The following is a 23,188-nucleotide window of genomic DNA, read 5'->3' on the forward strand; positions in this document are numbered from 1 at the left end:
GTGCTCCAGGAGCTTCAAACAGAGACCCTGAGAAATGTTATAGAGGTCATGGAGAAGGTCACAAGGCTGCTCCAGGAGGTGTAGTGTCCATCTTCAGGTTCTTAACAACGTTTTCTGGATCTCAAAGTTCCGGATGCAGTGCTGAGGAAGTTCCCAGAGTCTTTTTACTTCCCTAAAGGAAGTCTTGTCCTTCTTAAAAGGCCACTTGAAGTCCTTGAAACAGCACAAAGTAAGATTAAGGAGATTTGGGGCTTTTGTTGGGAGGTTGAAGGACATGTTGAGAGGCTTGTTGAGGTCATTCAGGATTTTCTGATGGCTACACCAGGTCCTAGACAGTCCTGGAAACAGAGAGGGCGAGGGCTTAGGAGATGCCAGGATACTTCAGGGTGTGGAACAGGTTTCAGTGAAATCTTTGGAAGGTTGAAGTGCTCGTTTATAATTTCTGATGCATCCTGCAGTAGATTCCTCTAATGTAAGCTTTCTGTTTTATTCATAATTCACAACAACGCTCATCTCAAGATGTTTATGCTGTCAGCTCAGACCACCATTGATGTCCTGTGAGCAGCACAGCGAGGAACAGGATGCTTCTCTGGAGGAACCTCAGACACGTGGTCGTGGAGGTCATCTGTCCCCTGTGACTGTGCTGGAGGTGACGGGAAAGAGAAGAGAAACGTTGGAATGTGGAGATAAGTTATAGTTGAAGTCCTTGAAACAGTTGAAGGAGATTCACATGTTTATTGGGAGCTTCATGGAGTCCCTGTGTTCTTGATAACGACTTGAGGGTCTATGAAACAGGTCAACAGAACCTTGATGGCAGTGTTGGGATCTTTCATTTTATCTTATGTCTCGAAGGGCTGTTTGGAGCACTTAAGGATGCAATGAGGTTTTCAAGGGCCCTTCATAATATCTGAATATCTGAATGTGTCGTTCAGATATTATCAGACTTGAAAATGATCCTCTCATGAATCCAAGAAAGACTTCCTGAAGCTGGACAGGCTGCTCTATGGAGGCTGCAACATGTTTGACAAACTGTTTCTCCTGGACTTCCCAGGAGCTCTTCACTCAGGTAGGGATGGCTTTCATCATTTATCATGAAGGGAGAATTAGTGGCTCGAACAGTCTCTGAAACAACTAAGAAACAAGTTCTTGGAGTCTGTGAGGACGTTTCAGTGAGTTTGAGGTCTTAAAAATGATCTGGGCAGGTTGAAAAACATGTAGCTGTTTTTCCAGAGGTGCTAATGGTTTGTTAAACAGCTGGAGACTCACCGAAGACGTCCTGTAGACGCTGAGCTGTAAAGATAGATGTTTGAAAAATATGTTGAAATGGAGAAACTGTGATTATTTTCACTGATCACCATGACGATGGAGAAACTGTGAGCATGAAGACAGTGTGTGTGTCCCAGTGTGTCACAGTGTGTGAGTTAGAGTGTGTTGCCTGGAACAGTCCAGGGTCTCATGAAACTGGGACACTGCGCAGCTCCAACATGGCCGCCGGGGAGAGGATAAATAAAAGTGCTGAGAGCTGAACTCAGAGCAGATCAGATAACATCAGAGCGAAAACACACACACAATACATCAGTGTGTGTGTGTTGAAGGGCCCATTAGTCACTGTCACAATATTATTCCAGCGATTAGTGTGAAAGAGCAGCGCACACTCATTCAGACACTTTGCAGTCCTGCTGCTTTTAAGCTGAACTCTGAAAATGTTTGGACTGGGAACTAATTCTCATGATTGCAGCTCTGCATGTCAGCACAGCGGATTTAAACAGAGCACATTCTCAGCTTTAATTCGATGGGCTGAGCAAAAATATTTCAGTAACTGCTGAGGAATTACAGAGTTATATATGCTGCAGCGTGTTCTTGGAGTGCTCTGTATGACTTATTTAGGGAGTCACAAATACTCAGCACAGAGAGCACAAAGTTTTACTGCTGTTCATATTCACATCTTGGATGCTTAGATCAGCTCTAAATTTACAACTTACAAATGTGACTTGAGGGGACTATGAAGCCAACCCTTATCCTGGATGAGTCACCAGTGACCTGGCCATTGTTAAGATGTGGCGCGTGATTGGCTGGTTTTTAGAACCAGCATCAAAAAGACTGACTGTGTTCCTTCCCATGAGCCTGCACTGTAATGAAGGACAGATTAAAGACCAGACTCAGGTTTGGCTTGTAAAGTTTAAGGACTGATGTCAACCTCTCAGCCTGTGAGGTCTAAGCCACCGTCAGGCGATAACCCCGACTCTACCCTGGCCCTGCGTTTCTGAGAAAACAGACTTGTTTGGGAAAAGACGTAAACCGTTTCTGATGTGCGTCAGATACAGCGGAGACTTCCTTTGTTCTCTGATGGCTCAGGCTGGGATTAGAGCTAGCTTAGATTTAGGGTCAACAACTATGACTTAGACCTCAGGGATTAAACTCCAGCAGGTCACTGGAAACTCTTCCAGGCTCTGGTTAGACTTCAGACAACATCCACACTTCTTTGTCGACTATTTGCTTGTTGAGACCATCCGAGTCTAACCCTGCCAGAGAAAGGTCAGCGTTAGAGGTTAACATCCCCCAGTAAGGGTTAGGATGAAACAAGTTTCATCACCTATGATACCTTTCAAATTAATTCTACTGATACAGCTTCTTTTTCTGGAAATTCTTCTCAGATTTGCATTTTTGTTCTCTAAATGAACCCAACTCGACCTCAATTAACCCCAGATAAGTGGCCTGTGACCTGGTCAATGTCAAGAGGCTAACAAAGGCTGACTCAGCAGTTAGAAGTAGGCTTAGTAACACTCAGCCAGCCCCCAGAATAAACCCTGACACAACAAGATGCTGAAGAAACAGTCCTCACAGCTTCTGCTTCTGCTTGAAAAGGGGCTCCAGTTGTTGGACCAACTCGCAGTCTTACTCCTGTGGTTTTGTAAAGAGGTTCTGAGGTTGTCGGTGCAATCGCTCTGTGCTCGTGTATGTTGGTGAGGCTCCAGGACGTGAGGAATATCTGAGCGTGATGCCTGGACCTCAGGGAGCTTCGGCGGTTATTCCGGGGGTTCTGAGAGTCATTGATGCGATTCGAGGAGTTTCATAGGTTGTTAAAGACTCAGGCAGCATGTAGCTCCCAGATGTGTATGAGGAGGTTCTGGTAGACCTACAGAGGGTTCAAGTGGATTATTGGGGAGTTTCCAGGAGTCCTTAAGGAGGTCCCACTGGTTCGCTGTGAGGGAGGATCCAGAGGTGCTTGAAGAGTTTCCAGGGTTTTTGGTATGTTGAAGGTCAGGAGGTTTGTCAGGAGGTTTGTCAGGAAACTGGAGAGTCTTCAACTGGAAAAAATCACATGTATGACTGTTACACACACACACACACACACACACACACACACACACACACACACACACACACACACACACACACACACACACACACACACACACACTGACATGGAGCACACACATGTTTTCAGGCACTTCAGGGCTGTCAGTCCTGATCGCAGTGGAGACAAAGACAGAGAGCAGGAGGGCGGCCAAAACCTCTACGGATAACACACACACACACACACACACACACACACACACACACACACACACACACACACACACACACACACACACACACACTCCTCAGCACTCAGAGATGAAACACAAACCTTCTGTTTTTTTCATTTCTCTGCGTCCCTCTGCCAACAATGTGCTCATTAAAGTGAAATAACATGTTGAAATGTTCCTTCCTATACATCACACACACACACACACACACACACACACACACACACACACACACACACACACACACACAGAGTATCGGTGCTGGTTTAAACCGGGCTTTAAGCCGCCCCGGCAGAGCTTCACATCAGATTGTGCCCTGAGCGAGCAGCTGGTATTTATAAAGACGAGCGCTGCTGACGTCCCGCTCGCTGTTCGCTCGCTGCGCCATGTCTGGAAGTCATTTCTGTCAGATGAGCTCTGGGAGTCGAGGCGCGGTGGCGGCAGACTGCGAGAGGAGTTTCAGGAGCTCGCCGAGAGGCTCGCAGGGTGGAAGGCTCTCGAGGGGAGGGCGTCACATGACCAGAGGGACAGGAGTGAAACCTGAGCTCGTGGTTCTGATCCAGACTTGATTAAAACTCGCTCACAAACACTTTCAGGAGCACCTCAGTAATAAAAGTGTTCCTCTGAGGAACAACGTGAGGCTGGTTCAGGTGTTTGCTGTGCTGTTTTTCAGTTTCAGGGGAACGTCAGAGAGTTTGATCGTCGGGAACACCGGAGAGTTTGCTCGGACGCTCTCTCAGAGGTCTTCCTCTAAGCTCTCACAGCTGTAGTTGAGGTTTCAGAGGTTTCGGTGGTTCTTTGGGAGGATCTACGATTTCTTGGCACCGCTGAAGGAGTTTTGGAAGAACTTCATGCGGTTTCAATAAAAAACGCAAATGTCCTGCGATTAAGTAACATCCATCCTTTTTCCTCCACTGATCTGAAGCTCGGCTACGGTGGCAGCAGTTTAATCAGTGTAATCCAGACGCCCTTTTCCTCAGCGATGTTTAATCTGCCAGGGACAGGGAAATATTTAAATACTCTCCAAAAAGTTATGGCGCTGTCATGGGATCTCCTCCCAGCTGGGCTTGCCCAGAAACCTTCAAAGGGAGGCGTTCAGGTGCTCAAACCACCTCAGCAGCTCTACTGCAGCCGCTGGATGTCTGAGCCTGAATTCAGCCAAGGAGGAAACTAATATGAGCCGCTTGTATCTGGACATGCGTAACAAGTTATATAAAGATTACAGAGTTAGACACCTGGACCTGAGCTAGTCCCGAAGCAGGAAACAGGAAGTATTACAGGGCTTATCCACGCCGCCTGCCTGCACAGACGCTGCTACTTTAAAGTGTCTTTACGTCTGAAAGGCCTGCTAGGAGACAACGTGAAGCTCGTTTCTGAACTGAGCTGTTTCTATGTTTCAGCTTGTAGAACAAGATGACATCCAGTTAGTGAGGGTGGTCTCTGCCTGTGCAGCAACTCTTGGAAAAACCCAGAAACCATCCTAATAGTTGTCTAACCACAACTTTATTGATATATACCACGGCACTCGTCATTAAGGGTTCGGAGGAGGTCGTCAAATGTTGTCTTTATGGGGGAAGATTTAAATCACAGTCCCCAGAAAAGCTTGGAGCCTGTTTTTAATAGAAACCCCCAAAGGTAACATATCAGTTACCAAATCCTGAAACTGATTTACTGAAGAGTCCTGCTCATGCTCAGTTTGAGGGCAGCACCGCATTTAAAGCGAGTTTATCCAAAAGCAACTGCAAAACAAACAGCTGGTGGAACATCTGCCAGCTTTTCAGGTTTATTAGTCGCATGATGGCGGGACGCAAGCTGGACCCGGAAACGGGAACGACTGGACTCTCCATCGTCATGGTGATCAGTGAGAATGTGTGAAGTACGCGGAGCCACAAACGACATGAATGAAGGTGAAGGGTCGCAGAAAACGCCCTGCCTTTGCTCTCAGAGCCCGAGACTGTCGAGTGTTTGTTCAGGCTCGAGTTTCGCCGACTGTCAGTCACTCGAACCACATGCTCCTACTCGAGCTGCTCTGACCTCTGACCTCCCACATGTGGCCGTCGCTGCGTGTTTGTTGGCGTTAAAGTGGAACACCTGCCGGCCTGGAGCGGCGTGCTCTTACCTGCCTGGAGGAACGCGGCTCCTTACTTTGGAGTTGCTGAGGTTCAGGGAACTCGGGGAGATGTCACAGAGCGAGCGCTGAGCGGTGAATGGAGATTTCAGAAGCTAATTATGATCAGTGACAGCTGCCGAGTCGCTCGGCTGCAATTTTCACATCTGTTAGCTGAAAGTGGAGCACATGCTGGACTCATCTGAGGGGAACAAGCCCAGGATGCATTTACGCTCTCACATTTCAGGCGCTCAAAGGGAAAGTCTGTAAGCTTATAGTAAACACAGGGCCTTCTGCTCTCTGCAACTATGAGGCTTCGGCTGCAACATTCAGCATTCAAACGTATGTTTCCTGTTTGCGACGCGCCTCTGTTCTCCTGGTTCAGACAGTCTGTTTCGCATTCAGCACATCATCACAGCATCAATCGAGTCACGTCAGGCTCATTCAGACTGCAGGGCTGAAGCTTTTGGAAGCGCTTTTTACGACTGCCTTTAACGTGCACGACAAACTGGAAAAGCAGAAAGACAGGAAGTAGCTTCAAATTCAACCACAGAAAACGGAGGGATCCTGAAATAGTGGTCAGAAGTGGAGAAGACAGACGCCTGCTGTTTGAACCGTTTCCAGTTTCCTGGTACAAACATCAGAAACTTCTCTCAGGCTTAGAGGGAGGCTCCTGTCTCCCTCCCTCACCCGCAACCAGTCACAGCTCCCGATCCTGGCCCCGATGGAGGTTTCGTCCTTCCTACTGTCGCCGAATGCTTGCTCATAAACTGTTGGAGGGTCTTTAAATTACAATAAAAGCGCCTGGAAGGGGAGGGGAGCAGTTGAGGTGGTGCATTATCTGTGGATGCCTCCTCAGGGAGGGTTTTTGGGATGTCAGCTGGTTTTGTGTCTTTGTCTCCCAGAGGAGCAGGAGGAAGCGGCTCTGAGAAGCTCTGCTGCTCCCACAGTTCTTCTGGAGACTTTGATCTGAAGATTCGCATTAGAAGAAGCTGGTGGGTCTGTGGCAGTGACCTGAGCACGACAGACACAGAAAAACACTTTTTCAGGAGTCTCTTCCCTCCCTGCTCATCTCTGTCAGTAACTGTGAATTAGGCCTGAAGTTAATCTTTAAAACAAACACAAACCTTCTGAGTGAACCCCGACCTCTCGCCTGCCCGATGCTGTTATAAATGAAACGCACCGTCAGCAGACACGACGATGTCTCGGACCTCCATCGGGTCTGCCTTCTGTCTGTCAGCCGCCCATCCCTCCATCATCTCAGCCCTGATAAGAAACACTCAGTGCTGGTGGTCTGTTTGTCTCTTGAGGGTCAAAGGTCACACTGAAGGCAATCTGAAGTTAAATGAAACTCTTCTGTGCTCTGAGCTCAAACCATCACCGTCAGAGGAAACGAGGAGACTGTTTTAAGTTTCCTATGATTTGCACACACGCCACACACAGGCCGTTATCTGCAGCCGTAACACGGACCTGGAGAGAGCTCGGGGTCAAAGGTCGGCGTTTCTGAAGAGTTCACAAATTGCGGCTCAACGACTAAAACCGAGAGCTGTTGTACATCATCAGAAGATGACAGCAGGACAGATGTTGTTCTCGTTCCTCGTAATGAACCTGAGACAGTTTTACACCCGTCACGTTTACACGCTTCGTCTGTTCGAGGTTTAATTACAGCTTGTTTCACAGATAACGCCTTGTTTTCTTTCTCATTGTGTTTTGTTCTGCAGATCAGTCGGGGAAACATGACATCATCAGGCTGTTTGGAAATCTTTTCTGATTAAAATCAGATTAATTGAACCTGGTTTCATTAAATATTCACATCACTGTTCTGAGGCGTCGTCATATATTTAATCTAAGTGTCTTTGTTCTTTTTTTAGATCCACATATTATGATATAATGATGTGACAGAGTCAGAAAGCTAAATGTGCACAAAGATCGTAAAAGAAATTCTGCAGGAAATAAAATGTAGTTGAAAGGAAATGAAATCTCGAGTGAAACGGGGAAAGGCTCTCTCATAAACGTTCACCTCGGGCAGATTGTTCCAGAGCCTCGGCCCCTGGTCTTCAGCCACGCCCCAAAACAGGCTGAAGACATCTGCCCGAGGATTTAAAGGTATGTGCTCTTAGTGAGAGGTCAGAGCTGCAGCTCAGAGTGAGGCCACGAGCGGCCTTAGAAGTGATCGATATCAAAATCGTTAAAACGATCCTGTGTGTGAAACGTTCCTAAGACGACTGCATCAGTTCCTGTTAGATCAGGTAAACCAGATGCTGGGACGTGTGATATGACCCAGCAGGATGAAGCCGATGGCAGAATGTAACCATGAACTGCAAGAGTCTGTTAACCATGAAGTACCAAGGTGGCGTCATTTTGTCTGCAGAGAAGTGAAGCCGAGCTTACTGCGGAGTACCTAAAACTACCCAATCACAGGGTTGGGTTAGATTCCCTTTATTATTATCTACACTCTACAGAATGATCTCCTTGTTACCTGGTTGCGTGACTTGAAAGAACAACATTCAAAAACCAAAATCCCGTCTTCTAACGGGATAAACCCGCTCTAATCCAAACCCAGCCCTCTGACTCAGATGCTCTAAACTCATAATTACAACGATTCATACCTAACCTTAACCTGTAGCTCGTCTTAAAGCTGGCCCACCTTTGGGTTTGATCTGCCGAGCGCCGTGTTCTTACGCTCCCATCGGGGGTTTAACCTGCTGAGCCTGGAGTGGATCTATCCCGTCTCATCTGGAGCTTAAATCAGGCCAAACCACGTTTCCTTCCCGACCTCTGCGAGCTCAAAACAACCCGTCCTCCGATATCTGCGCGCTAACGTATTTGTCACTGACGGTGACTCAGACGTAACACGGCTACAAAGAGGCGCCTGAGTTTGGTTTTACTTCATAAATAACTGGAACCGTTTGGCACAGTAAAAGTTTTCTCCTGGTTTTAACGTAAAGCAGACAGACAGGCAGCAGACGTGTCGTCGGGCATCTTTATTGGAGTTTTCCCTCGCCCAGTGGACATCCTTCTTTATGACAACATTATTAACAATAAAAATATTCTCATACATTAGTGTGGACGTATAAAAGGCAGAGCTGAGTTCACAACATTCAAAATTACGCATTTAAATAAAATTTGTTTCCCAAAACAAAGTGTTTACATTTGTCTGTCCAATGAAAGTGGATCGATGGTGGACTGCCACTGACTCAAACTCCCATCATGCAACACTGTGACTTACAGAAAGGAGGCATGACAAAGAGGAGCTGTTATTGGCCTGTTAGTGCTTTGACTGGCAGGTAATGGACCAATGAACCAGTTTATGCGATTCAGTAAAAATACCATTAGAAGTGGATTACTCAGACTTTTCATGGTGATTCAGTCCTGATGATCAGAACTCGGATGACAGAAGGTTTACTGGATGTTTCAGCCTCCAGCTGGAGGCCCACCAAAGTATGTCGGCAGCTCCTTTTGGCAGTTTCATGTTTTCATCCATCCAAAAGTCCCACCCTATAACCGAAGGATCTACAGCAGGGGCGGGGAACTCCAGGCCTCCCTGCAGGTTTTAGATGTGTCTGATTTTAATGGCTAAATTAGCTCCTCAGCATGTCCTGAAGTTCTCCAGAGGCCTGGTAACGAACTAATCATGTGATTCAGATGTGTTGACCCAAGGTGAGATCTAAAACCTGCAGGACACCGGCCCTCGAGGCCTGGAGTTGGCCACCCCTGATCTACAGCCAACAATCCCTTCTTTTTGTTCTATATTTCAGTCAGCTCTGATCTCAGAGGCCTTTTCAGTCTCGTCTGTTCCTACCAGGTTACTGCTCTGCAACGACAGGATACAAGACTTATCGTGACGTTTAAAATGTAGGAGAACACCTGTTATATTCTATTACCCAACAGCTCCTTTGCATGCATGCAAACCTCTGCAGAAACACTGCAGTGGACAATCTCCTCCAGGTCACATGATTAGTTTGGTGGTTTTAACTGGCTGATCATCGTCTGCTGGAGTTACACCTGAGACGATGACCACGATGGTGGCTCTGTGAGGAAGGTGATGGCAGTGTTCAGGTATTTCCTGTCTGTGAAGCATCGCTAACAAACACTGCTCCTCACATTAATGAGTGTTTGGCCGGAGAACAGAAGAGACTGAAGAGGCAAACTGCCAAATGTTGGCCTGATGGTTAATGTTAGTGTTGTAAAAGTGGAAGAGCTGGTTTGTGGGCCGCCGTTAAACATTTATGTAGCGAGGCAGACGCACAGTCTCGCTCCAGTGGGCAGATGTGATCTTTGGTCCTGAACCTGGATCGTCTCACTCGCCTCCGTGAAAGCTAAGGCAGATTGCTTTTATACGTTTCTCTTCAGAAAGTGAAGACGACGTTTCGCCTGAAATGTAGGTTTACTATAAAAACTCTGATCTCCTGCTTTGTGTAAAAATACGATCAAATATCAGGTACAAAAAAAAAAGTGCTACGATACAAAAGCATCAATAGTTCACGATTAAACAAAAAGATGTCTGCTGTAGTCCTCAAACGTAGTCCTCGTGTCCAACACTGAAGCTTTGAATGGCTTTTCACTTCCTGTGGAAAATGGTCTTAAAACATTAAACCTGCAGTGGCTTCATCCCAACACGTGAAAGGCTGATAAATGACAGTCACGTACGTTTAGGCCACAGGGAGCTGAGTCTATAAAGGGGAGATCATGTAGATGATGGATGCCTTACAGCTGGAGGACAAAATACACTTGAGTACGTTCACAACACAGAAACCCACTACAGGTGGGCTTCGATCGTTTGTAGGCACCGAACAATTTAAAAAACTTTCAGTCTGATTGAGAAAACTACCGTGTGTACAGTTAAATACTCCCACATGACTTCCCTTAATCCAGAGAATTTCAGCACCCGATGAGTCACATTTGGAGAAGTTCTGGTCTGAGCAGGGAGCGAACATTCCCAAAGACTTCCTTGAAAAGTACACTGGTGTTTTCTGAGGCAACCCAGAATATTCCTCACAGATTACAAACAGTATGATGCTGAAACTTTGCTAGAACATGCTGACAGGTCACATCACGAATCCCTTCAGATGGTCCTGAACGCTGGTGTGGAAATAATCCCACTGAGAGGGAGATTACCGACCGGTGCGTTGGAATTCCCGCATGTCCCACATTCCCAAGATGTCATTCAGAAACACGTGTGTTCAGATTCCTGCTTGAAGAAACTCAAACACCGGCCATGTCACCGTAAAACCCGTTCGGCTCATTTTAAAAGGCTCTGAGGTCTGTGCGGTCACAGTGGCAGCATCCTGCAAAGGGTTTGTTTCTTCTACAGGAAGTACAAACCAAAGTATCCTGCTTGTGTTTCCAGCAGAATTTAGTCATTTTCTGCCTGTAATTTTTCTCTCTTGGTGTTTCTTCAGTGGAAAATCCTCCTGCCCTGGAAATCCAGCCATCAAACAGGCTGGGAAAGCTATGCTCCCAGCAAGGGGCGGAGCTTAGTCTTTACAGTGGAGGAACATCCAATCAGAAGAGTCCACATAAGGAATAGTTTCCAAAGTCTTCCAACATCCTTTCTGTGCTGGATGCTGATTGGCTGATTTCTGTGAGCTCTGCTGTTCAGAGTGGATTTAAAAAAACAAGCAACCTCGGGATGTGGTTCAGCGAGACGAGCCAATAGAAATCCTGAGGTTCAACCAGCCCGTCAAAGAATAGTCATCTCATTCCTTCGTTCTGATTGGTTGAAACTGCATCAGTTAGTGTTTCAGGCTGTAAAGCGTTCCCATTGGCTGGATCGGGTACAACGGTGGACAGCGTCAGGGTCATTTTGAGTGTTGTGCTGTGACCAGGCTGCGATTGGTCAGTAGAGCATGGTGGGTGGAGCTTTGTGTATCCTGAGCGTCTGGATGGAGGAGAGTATCTTCTTCTGGTGCCCTGCGAGGGTCACGCCCACTCTGAGGAGGTCTCTATGGAAACAGAAAGAGGGTGATGCAAATAAATAAATACAAATATAGAGCTTGGTTTCCCTGAGTGATGACTGGCAGGTAGCCAATCACAGAAAGAATAAGTGTCTTACTCAGTGTTGAGCTGCGAGACGATGTCCAGGTTGGTGAATCCGGCCTGCAGGAAGCTCTGCTCGTAGCGCTCCATCTTTATGGCTCGGAGCCACTCGGAGACCGAACCGCATGCCGACAGAGGAGGCGGGACTCGCTGGTCCAACAGAGGATGGGACAGGCTGAAAGGACAGGGCAGATGTGAACGATGACATTCCTCAGCGAGTCATTATTAGAGCAGCGTGTTCAGACCTGCAGCCTATAAAATATGTGGCATGAATATGTGAGCGCGAGATTTATTCTCCTGCTCTGTTATGGTTGAGGTTAAAATAAGCAGAGCGTGCTGGCTTCAAGCCACGAAACCCTTAAAATGACATGTAGGTCTTAAATATAGCTGCTAAGGTTTACATTTTAACCCCTTTTTCAGTCTTAAAATCAAAGACGTGTAATTTGGTGTAAAGAAGAAAGTTTTCCCAGGAGCTGCTGTGTTTGGGATCATTATCCCGTTCATGGCCCAGCTTTGGCTGTCAGACAGACTCCAGAATAGGAGCTCATGGTCAACTTGGTTTTCTCCGACCATGATGGTGTATTTTACACTTCCAGGCTGGGACGTTGTCTTGTGAGTTTTCTCAGATAGTTTCCAAACCTGCCTATTCTCTCCTGTCAGCTCTTCCAAACAAGCCTCACACTTTCAGTCCTGATCTAAGTGCAGAGTCTGAGATTAATTTGCTGTGATGATTATGTTGAATTGTTTGCAAATTGCATCTGAAAGCTTCAGACCAACAAACGGCTGAAACGTCTGCTTTTATAAGGCACCCATACTTAATGATGATGGAGAAGACAGACCGGAGTCATGTGAAAACGTTTGTGTTCATGTGACAGAAATGTTACCATGTTGTATCCAAGCACATGACTTTACTTTGAACATCAGGAAGGATCGTGTCACACAGCAGGATAAACTCATCCCTGCTGGTTTCCACCACACCGTCACACCCAGTCTGATGGTTTTATGGTATTAAATTATTTTCTTTACAGTGTTGCATCACTGCTTCAACTTATTATACAGGAGACTTGTCCTGCTTTTATTTTGAAAGTTCAGTCCTTGCTAACCACTGATCCCAGAGGTTTCCTGTTTTCCGATTTCTCTCGGCAGATTGGCCAGCTGCTGTGGTGGATGGACCACCTCCACCTCTTGGACTCAGGTGGAGGTCCTCGTCCTGCTATGGAGGGTTGCTCTCACGGTGTGTTCAAAACAACCTGAAATCCGTGCCAGGCAACAGTGCCACATACGTGTTCGTGCAAGTGAAAATATGTCCACTTTGGCAAAGAGAGAAAAAATAGTTTTGCGCTGTGTCACAGAAGCCTCGCACTGAGATTCTCGCATCACTTTACTCCTCCTCCGCCCTTTGGCAAATATTTGTGAATTTCCAAAATACCCAGCAACTGAACTCATGCACGTAAGGCGAGCTGAAACTTAACTTCCTGTTTGGTCTGCACAGTTTAACCAGAACCTGAAAGGCCCACGGTGAGCTCCCCGAGGCTGCGGAGCAGAACGAGGAGCGGCTGCTCCACCCGTGGTACTGCTTTACTATCTGCTGCTAACAAACTACAGGAACTTTATTCCTCTCAGAAAGCACAAACATGCACGCCGCCTCTGCTCTCGCCGTTAAAACAATCTCATTCTTATCTGACACTGATCTCCATCCTCCTCCTCCTCCTCGTGTCTCTGATGTTCCTTCACTGAAAGAGGAGGTGGACAGTCGGGAGGACACGGCTTCATTTGGAGTTTTAATCCAGGAATGTGCACCTGCTTGTGTAAACAGCTGTCAATCACACAGCTGGCTGCCCCACATTCCTTTGTCTCCCTACCACACTCTGACCTTTGACCCCGAACCCACCAGCTGGTGCCTGAATGACATTCCACGGCTCTGGCCCCCTCCCCCTCTCCTTCATCGAGCCTCACCTCTGTGCCTCTGGGTGCGTCACTTTCAGGGAGGTGGGGTTTCGGATCAGCCTGTCGAGGGACGCCACCACGTCGCAGAACCTCGGCCGGTTGGCTCGCTCCTTCTGCCAGCAGTCCAGCATGAGCGCGTGCAGGGAGGCGGGGCACTCCGGCGGCGGGGGAAGCCTGTAGTCCTGCTCGATGGCGTTTATCACCTGATGAAGCAGAAGCGTGAGAGGCAGTGAGCACTCTGTCATTCTGATGAAACGGCTTTTTTAACCATCAGCTTTGGACACCTTTGCTGGAATAATTTCAGCTTCTTTTATTGTAAATGAGCACTAATGATTCAGTCGTAGTTTCACGTCCATGAACCTCCAAACAATCAAGTTTTAAATGTATAACTTTGTTCCTTACGTCCTGGTTGCTCATGTCCCAGTACGGTCGCTCCCCGTATGACATCACTTCCCACATGACAATCCCGTAACTCCACGTGTCGCTGGCTGAAGTGAACTTCCTGCAATCAGACAGTAAAATCATCAAATGATTATCTACAGAACACTATAATAACAATAAGAAGAGGAAGCCTTTATCCACTACGCCAGCCTGCAGTACTGGCACTCACCTGTACGCGATGGCTTCAGGAGCCGTCCACCGAATGGGAATCTTGCCGCCCTAAAAAACAAGACTGGATCAGTCAGGTAATAACCGAATTTCACAATAAAAGCACCCAGGTAATGCTCAACAACAGAGGACTGAGACCAGAACTCTGAGGATCTCCAGCAGAACCAAAACAGAGCTGAAAGACCAACCAGACAGACGTGATTGATGATGAAGGTCTTAAAGACAACATTCATCATCTACTGATGAATAAAAGACTTCCTGTTAAGAGCTGTCATGACCAGAGACAAAACTCAACTTGTAGCAACAACATGCGAGTTGAGCAGCTTTGCATGATTCACAGTTCAAAGTAAACCTTTATCTGAAACCAGCCCCCCCAGTCCATCCTCTGTCTCAAAGAGCCCGTTTCATCTTCTTTCCTTTAAGCCAACTTTATCCTGATTGGCTGTCCCTTACAGCAGATGGGTGTGGCCTTTGTGTCTGAGATAAGGATATCAGAAATCATAAAGAGACAGACTGTGACAGTTACTCACCAGAGAGCTGGTGTACGTCGGGTCTGACGAGTTTTCAGTCAGAAACCTGCTCAGGCCAAAATCTGACACCTGAAAAACACAAAACCACAACTGTCAGATCTGTTTAGATTAGTCGAGCGGACAGGTGTGCAGGGCCACACCCTCACCTTACAGACCAGGTTGGAGTTCACCAAGATGTTACGAGCCGCCAGGTCTCTATGGACGTAGCTCATTTCAGACAGATACTTCATTCCTGCTGCGATGCCGCGCAGCATCCCCACCAGCTGGATGGTGGTAAACTGGCCATCATTCATCTGAAAACAGACAGGTAGAGGGTCAGACAGGTAGAGGGTCAGACAGGGAAAAGGTCAGACAGGTAGAGGGTCAGCCAGGTAGAGGGTCATACAGGTAGAGGGTCAGACAGGTAGAAGGTCAGACAGGTAGAAGGTCATACTGGTAGAGGGTCAGCCAGGTAGAGGGTCAGACAGGGAAAGGGTCATACAGGTAGGGGGTCAGACAGGTAGGGGGTCAGCCAGGTAGAGGGTCAGACAGGGAAAAGGTCAGACAGGTAGAGGGTCATACAGGTAGAGGGTCATACAGGTAGAAGGTCATACTGGTAGAGGGTCAGACAGGTAGAAGGTCATATAGGTAGAGGGTCAGACAGGGAAAAGGTCAGACAGGTAGAGGGTCAGACAGGTAGAGGGTCATACAGGTAGAGGGTCAGCCAGGTAGAGGGTCAGACAGGTAGAGGGTCATACAGGTAGAGGGTCAGCCAGGTAGAGGGTCAGACAGGGAAAAGGTCAGACAGGTAGAGGGTCAGCCAGGGAAAAGGTCAGACAGGTAGAGGGTCATACAGGTAGAGGGTCAGACAGGTAGGGGGTCATACAGGTAGAGGGTCAGACAGGTAGAGGGTCAGACAGGGAAAAGGTCAGACAGGGAAAAGGTCAGACAGGTAGAGGGTCAGACAGGTAGAGGGTCATACAGGTAGAGGGTCAGACAGGGAAAAGGTCAGACAGGGAAAAGGTCAGACAGGGAAAAGGTCAGACAGGTAGAGGGTCAGACAGGGAAAAGGTCAGACAGGTTTGCTGCTCTGTGACTGTCCCCCTCTCACCCTCAGGAAGCTGTCGAGCGCCCCGTTCTCCATGAACTCGGTGAGGATCATGACGGGGCAGGAAGTGGTGATGACTCCCTCCAGGTGGATGATGTTAGGGTGCTGGAACTGTCCCATGATGGACGCCTCCGACAGGAAGTCCCGCCTCTGCTTTTCCGTGTAGCCACCCTTCAGGGTCTTAATGGCCACGTAGTTCTCCTTCCTGCCCGGGATCCTCAGCCGACCACGACACACCTCGCCAAACTCACCTGTACAGGTATACGGCACAGGTTACATTACTTTTACAATAGTTACAATTCAAATGGAAGAACACACCTGTATTTCACTGGGGATAATTTATTCAAATTTAATCCCCAGATTAATGATAAAACTGCCACGTGAAAAGATTTCAGATATACTGAACACAACACTGTCTGTGCACCTGTCCTCACCTGATAAGATAAGATAAGATAACCTTTATTAGTCCCACACGTGGATTCAGGAAATGGGAAGGTAACACCGAGGTGGTGTTATTTTTGTTAAAAAACAATCACATGGGCAGGTGATGAAAGATTACGTAGTAACATTGGCTATGGTTATGACAGCAAACGTAAAAATAAACAGTCATACTCCTGCCCAGGTGTATCCAGCCGAGTCATAACAACAATGTAATGACCTGACGTTCCACAGGTGTATTTTCCCAGGTGTTTGTTTTCCTTCAGGCTTAATGTCATAGAAATATCTAATATGAGAAAAGAAAAGCCACCTTGCCAAATTCACCTCCACCTGTAGGCTAGAAGACAACAGCCTCATATCTCGTTTTATCTAATAGGCAAAGGTAAGAAAAGCTGGAGGAGGTTTGAGGGGATGCTGGCCAATCAGACAGAGCGGGGTCACGGGAAATGAGAGGGTGGAGGTGGAGCTTAAAGTGAGTGTAAAAAGGTTCAGGTGGATGTAAATCTGGAGGTGCAGAGATCGGCTGACAGCAGAGCCCCAGAATCCAAACACAGACCTGCCGCTGAGCGTCGTCTAAGGTGAGAGCAGAGCGAGTCCACGCCAGCCGGAGGCAACGAAGTTTCCCTAAGTGGAGGCAGATCTTTGCGTTCTTTGAAGACGGAAACAGTAGAGGACCCACAGCAGAACCCTGAGGGACTCCACGTGTCAGAGCAACTAATGAGGTCACACGGTCACCTGAAAACAGCCAATCGCAGCAGGGCCGAACCCTCGACGCCGCGCAGCCCCATATCTACTCAATAAAGAGGACTCGTGTTATTGATACTGGAGGGGTGTAATGTTCCTTTAAGGCTCATTAGCGCATACCAGCACGTCAACACCTCCCTCAGCACTCACGCACATGTGGCCTGCGTGTGTGTCTGAGCGCGCTCGCCAGCCGGCGGTGAAAAGTTTGCACCCTTGTTTCCGCAGCAACCGCTATCCAGTTACATCTCACCAATGTCATCACTGAGAGCACTACTGTTACAGTAGCTGCACACACACTCAATCAATCACGCTCTCTCACGCCCTCGCACACACTCGCGCACAAACGCGCACGTGGCGTGTTTACTTTTAATAAAACAGGGTTCATGACGGAGAACAAATGACATCTGATGTTTTCTTTTAGTGCGAACACAGCTTCGCCTCATCATGGGAAAGTTAATGTTCCGCTCTCGAGGGGGTCAAAGGTCACAAACACATCTGGAAGACTTTACAAAATAAAAGTCCTATTAAGACCCATAAGTTTGTTTTGGCTTTTCAGAAACAACAGAAGATATTTGGGCTTTTTGTTGTCGTGCTGCTGCGTCCGTGCAGACTCCCTAACAAAGCTCCAGAGGTGAACAGCATCCACAAATGCTTCCAGATCCCAGAGAAATTCCTCAAGATTCCCAAAATATACGCCACCATATCCACTAATAATGTGTTCCTGAATCTTTAATGATTTACTTATTACAATAATCACGAAACCATTCAAAGGTTTTTGGCATTCCCAAAAAGGCTGACGTCTCTAAAACCTTTAGCTGCACAGATGTTCCTTCAAAAGGTTCCTGGAGTCGTAAAAACACTCTCTGAGCATTCACAGTTTCTTTTAAAACACCCGAAATGGTCTGATTGATGAGAATTTCATCAAAAACTTATGGCTTGGAGGGCGGAGTTTGCCCGTGACAGAAGTTTACACCACGCAGACATACAGGTGTGGGTTACCTGCTCCGATGACCTCTTCGATCTTAACGAAGGAGGCGTCGATCTCTTTGGCGAACTCCCTCACGGCCTCATTTGGGTCCTCGTAGGTAAATGGGTCGATGTAAACCTTCATCGCTACAAAAACAGCACAATCATCATCGTCAGTCGGCCGCGTTCATTTAAAACCGTTTGTATCAGACTGGCTCATTGGCCGAGTTGTAGCTCTGTCTCTGATTGGCTGTCAGACTCACTCTGCCCCATCTGGTAGTGGCCGCTCTTGTCGTGGATGTGCGCGCTCCTCTTCCTCCTGGTGACAGACAGACAGGTACAGACGGCTGTTTAGATTCAGAGCAGCTGCGGGATTCTGGTTTCCTCAGGAGACACACACACATCCTTTGTTCTGTCGCTCTCTCAGGAATGTGATTATCTCGCCGTATCTCGCCATCGCTCTCACAGTGTCGAGTTTCTCCATCTTAATATAGTCGACATGTCCCACCCTGCTCTGTGTGTGTGTGTGAACCTGAGGTCAGTGTGTTCTATTGTTCTGCAGAGGGGAGCAGGGAGGGTGCATCCTGAACACACGCACTCACCGGTAGCAGAACACGCCAACTATGGCCGCCACAGCGAGCACCAGTATCCCCAAAGAGGCCGAGACTCCAGTCACCATCAGCTGGGACACACCTACCCAGGAAACAAACACGCAGGAGTGAATCTCAGTGTTTTCACCTCTCAGACTCTAAAGAAAATGTAATAGCATGCGACCTCGTACCGTCAGGCAGCGTGTTGAAGCCGGTCTCGGCACCGAATGAGCCGTAACCGGCCTGAGAGCGAGCGCGGACCTGCACCCGGTATCTCGTCGCCCGCTGCAGCCCGTTTAGCACCAGAGAAGAAGACCTGCTGAACACGTACTGCCACTCTACCGACTCCTCACCATCCTGATAAGGACACGTTAAGAGTAGGCATTAGAGTAACGCAGGAGTCCTAGTGACACGCATTAACAAAGGTCCTCACAGGACTAAACAACGTATCTAATCTGCGCTTATAATCTGTGTGTGTGTGTGTGTGTGTGTGTGTGTGTGTGTGTGTGTGTGTGTGTGTGTGTGTGTGTGTGTGTGTGTGTGTGAGAGAGTTAACATATGCAGACATACATTCGCTCCAGCACAGAACCAAACCCTGTTCTACAAAGATGATCCTGCTAAAACCAGATGGAATGTTTTACAAAGAAGTACGCTCTTGGAATTTTAGATATATTTTATAAACACACACTAAAAGACAGAACGTAAAAAAGGCTTCGGTTTGAAGTTCACATGGACTCAGGGCCCAGGTTAACTTCAGGGTAGGGCTGCTTGATTATGGCAAAAATGATAATCACGATTATTTTCACTGAAATTGAGATCTCGATTATTTGACGAGCTTTAACCCTTTAAGACCTACCATAGAACCAAGTCGGCCGGAGCTTATATTATATTTTTACATGTTGTAGTGCCATTAGTGGGAGCATTTTTGTTGCTATACATCAATACAACTGTTATAGCCCATATTTTAATAATATGTATGCATTAAGTCCATAGTAACTACATTAATTGCGAAAAAGTGCAATAAACTACAAAAAAATTAAAAATTGTTTTTGTTTTTTTACATATATTTCTACTTGGAGAAATTTAAGAGGTTTATCCCTCAAAACTTTAAATACAAAAAAGTTGCAAAGAATAGTTTACAAGAACAGGAAATTTATTTTGAGTGTCTTCATAGTTTTATTTTGGAGATACATCAATTTTTATATACTGCAGGAAAAACAAAAAACAATCCTATGATGCAAATTTGCAAAGAAAACAGCAGGTGCATCAAAATAAACTATTTCCAGCAGTGCAATTCGAGTTCTAAGCATCCCAGAAACTATTCAGAAAAGTCAAACATGACTTTTAAAAACACCAGTATAGGCTTTTAAGGCCTACAAGTAAAAAACTACATTTTCCGCGAAAATGACGTCACTTCCTGTTTCAGGCAGGTCATGGCGGACATGCTATAGTTCGTGCTGATGGACGTAGGAAGTGTTACAAACAGCTGATCGGATCGGCAAAGCGTGTTTCTGGAATATTATGTTTTTGTTCCTGCAAGCGCTTTTTATGCAATTTTTGCAAAGCTATATGTGGAAGGAAACCGTGACCGAGGACAAGCTGATGGCATAAAATGTAAGTACAACTCCTCCGGTTTCATATGCAAAACAAATTATTGCGCTAGCTTACGCGGTTCCGGTTCTACAGGGATTTAAAGGGTTAACAATAACAATGTATTGAATAATGACTTTTAAAAATAATATAAAATAGTGTGCAAATACTGATAACAGTGCAAATGTTTGCGATATAAGAAATAAATGAAAAATGTAAACATCTGTGTTTAGTGAACTTTGCAGTGTTGCTCTGTGGTGCAGCTACAACACTGTAGCAACGTTTACACACTGTGTCTACTTGATCCACGTCTGACTGAACCCATAATGTTTCCACACCACTGAAGTTTGTTTTTTTTTTACCTCTCTTTTCAACCAACGGCAGTCACTCTCCTCTCCAAATAACTTCTGCTTAGCTTTCCGAGCTTCCCTCGGGTCCTCTTAATTGTTGTGACGCGTGTTCGAAATGCAGAGAGGTGCGCTCGATTTGCCACACGGAGCAGCGCAAGAGTAAAGCATGAGGGAGGGGCTAATAATCGGCTCCGTCATTTTTAATGATCGTTGAAAGCCCAGATCGTAATCGTGATTAAAATTCGATTAATTGAGCAGCCCTACTTCAGGGTTAACTTAGCATAGAGGTCCTAGTGATGCACGCATGTGTGTATACCTCAGGGCTGTAGCGCAGCTCGTAGTCCAGGATCTTGTACTGGTTGTGCACAACTGGGACGCTCCACTCTAAAGATAGACTGCTCTCTGAGGCCTCCACCCTCCTCAGACCAGATACTGGAGGAGGAACTACAGAAACACAGACCATCATTCACTGATCATTACGTTTGTGTGCACGAAAGGATTCTGGGTAATGTAGTGTGTATCTGTACCATCTCTACTGGTGGTGATGTTGAGCTTGCTGGAGGCTGGCTCTGAGTGGCTGAGTGCAGACACGCCATTTAGCGACTGGATGGTGAAGATGTACTTTGTTTGTGGGCGGAGCCCCCAGACGACGACACGCCGCTGGGTCAGGCCGTTCTGCGCCGGCCGGTAAAGAATGCTGTCGCCACATGGGAAGCAGGAAGTGACCTGAAGAGGAGAAAGAAGAAAAGGGGCGGGGTCAGATCTGACAGCTCAGACTGGTGCTAATGGTGACAGAGATGGCGGTGGCGTACCTTGGTGGCAGTGGCGGGCCCGCAGGTGGAGCACAGGACTCTGTAGGTCAGGTCATGTCGTCCTCCGCGGTCCAGTGGCTCGCTCCACTCCAAAGTCACCATGGTGTCATTGAGCTGACTCACCGGGGAGCGAGGAGCCGAGGGAGGCTCTGCGGAGGTCAAAGGTCACAGGTCAGTGCCTGCTGAGTATCACCTGTCAGACGCTCAACATCATCTACGTTTTTTTCCCTGAGCAGCAACTCTCAGGCAGGCTGATACCTGAGAGTCAGGCGGCCTGTTTTCATTCCTGCGTAATGAGTTTTTCTTCTTTGTCTGCAGACTGATGGAGGAGCTGAGAGATAAGAACTTCCTGCCTCCACACAAACATCAGAGTAACCTGAGACCTGTGTGTGTGCGTGTGTGCAGTCGTTACCTGTAAGACCTCGACATTACACACACACGGACACAAGCACAAAGAGGTAATGAGCCTATTAATTTGCCTAATTGCTGTTGCCTGAGGGGATGTAGTTAAAGGGGTGGGTCGGGGTACTTAAAGAGGCGTGGAGGCTTGTTGGCAAAGAGCCCTGTGTGTGTGTGTGCGTGCGTGCGTGCGTGTGTTTGTGGTCCAGAGTTTACACAGAGTTTAAAGTGGTCTCCAGATTATTTAATAACAAATTACATCACGTCAGTCTGTGGAGACTAGAGGCGAGGTCCTAGTGAAAGACACTCTCCAGCTGCATGATGGGAAATGTAGGACAAGAGGTTTCAGTGTTGTCAGAAATTACAATAATAAAGAAAATTAAATGAAAAGCAGAGGGACTTACGTGTGCAGGCACTGTGCGGCGGGTCCGAGTCGGCTCGATAGAAACCAGAGTGACACGGGCAGTAGGCGGAGCCTGGGATTCTTGTGTTGCTATTGGCTGGACAGGAGCTGCAGCCAACAGGTCCTGACTCGGCTTTAAAATGACCGGATGGACAGGCTGGAGACAAAGGCTTAGAATTAGCATTCACCTCTAAAAACACACACACATATGGGATTGTCCACCTTCACCATTAGCCTGAACCCACATGTGCACACACATCAGATCTCCAGAAGCGCTACAAAAACCGCACTTCCTCTATTGTCCACTAGGGGCTCCAGCAGCGTGCCAGTGCTCATAGACTTCCATGTTAAAATTTCAACTCTACAGCATGTTTACAACCTGATATAAAAAATAACAAGATTCAGTTACACACAGAGCGACGTGTTGTGGTTTAATGAGTCAGGCCTATATCAACAATAGACCAGGTATAATCATAGAGTGCAGAGAACAGCAGGGTGTTTAAGTAAAAAGAACATGATTACACGTGTATAATAAGCCTCTGAAGGTATGACCTGAAGCGTTTTACATCCAAACAACTGTTTTCTGAATGCAGTAAAAAGCTCAGATTAATGTGCGTTACAGAAACCAGAGCTGACATCAGAGTGTTTTCTCACAGGTGGTGGGGTTCCACAGGGCTCTGTTATTGGTCCTCTACTTTTTAATTAGGTTTCATTTAATTCTGCTTGTAAATGCACTGGATGTTTATTGCTTCATCTATGGGGGGGTCTACTATTTTTGTACCGCACCTGTTTAAACTGGTTAGGCTTAAAAAAGGATTAAAGTTTAAATTATTAGCGATGTGGGTTCTATGGCAGGCAGCCTGAACTGGACCTCTGGATTGTATTTGTGCCGTTGGAGCCTTTTGGAGCATTTCTAATACAATTATCTGACCAATAATAAACTGCTGTGAGGTTAATTGGACTAAAAGACAGCTGGGCTCCATTTTTGTGTGAAATTCCAGAATTTTATTTGAACGTGACAGCAGCCAAAACGCGAATATTATACGA

General features: G+C 46.9%; 1 protein-coding gene across 1 annotated transcript in view; it reads right to left on the reverse strand.

Annotated features, from left to right (window-relative positions):
• Positions 1-8,606: 8,606 nt before the first annotated feature.
• Positions 8,607-23,188, reverse strand: part of LOC146673074 (ephrin type-B receptor 4b-like) — a 37,441-nt gene continuing 22,859 nt past the window's right edge. The window contains exons 6-21 of the mRNA XM_085401435.1: positions 22,143-22,298; positions 21,340-21,488; positions 21,055-21,253; positions 20,844-20,971; positions 18,779-18,944; positions 18,600-18,690; positions 18,261-18,316; positions 18,031-18,144; positions 15,853-16,100; positions 14,909-15,055; positions 14,763-14,831; positions 14,234-14,283; positions 14,026-14,125; positions 13,633-13,826; positions 11,693-11,851; positions 8,607-11,582 (exon numbers count right to left, since the gene is read on the reverse strand). Coding sequence (XP_085257561.1) covers positions 11,477-11,582; positions 11,693-11,851; positions 13,633-13,826; positions 14,026-14,125; positions 14,234-14,283; positions 14,763-14,831; positions 14,909-15,055; positions 15,853-16,100; positions 18,031-18,144; positions 18,261-18,316; positions 18,600-18,690; positions 18,779-18,944; positions 20,844-20,971; positions 21,055-21,253; positions 21,340-21,488; positions 22,143-22,298 — 2,132 coding nt within the window. The 3' untranslated portion in view covers positions 8,607-11,476. The remainder of the gene's footprint in view (positions 11,583-11,692; positions 11,852-13,632; positions 13,827-14,025; positions 14,126-14,233; positions 14,284-14,762; positions 14,832-14,908; positions 15,056-15,852; positions 16,101-18,030; positions 18,145-18,260; positions 18,317-18,599; positions 18,691-18,778; positions 18,945-20,843; positions 20,972-21,054; positions 21,254-21,339; positions 21,489-22,142; positions 22,299-23,188) is intronic.

The sequence above is a fragment of the Rhamphochromis longiceps genome, linkage group LG3 (genome assembly GCF_057381845.1).
Source record: "Rhamphochromis longiceps isolate RC_006_pf linkage group LG3, R_longiceps_female_GT1.1, whole genome shotgun sequence".
Lineage (NCBI taxonomy): Eukaryota > Metazoa > Chordata > Actinopteri > Cichliformes > Cichlidae > Rhamphochromis > Rhamphochromis longiceps.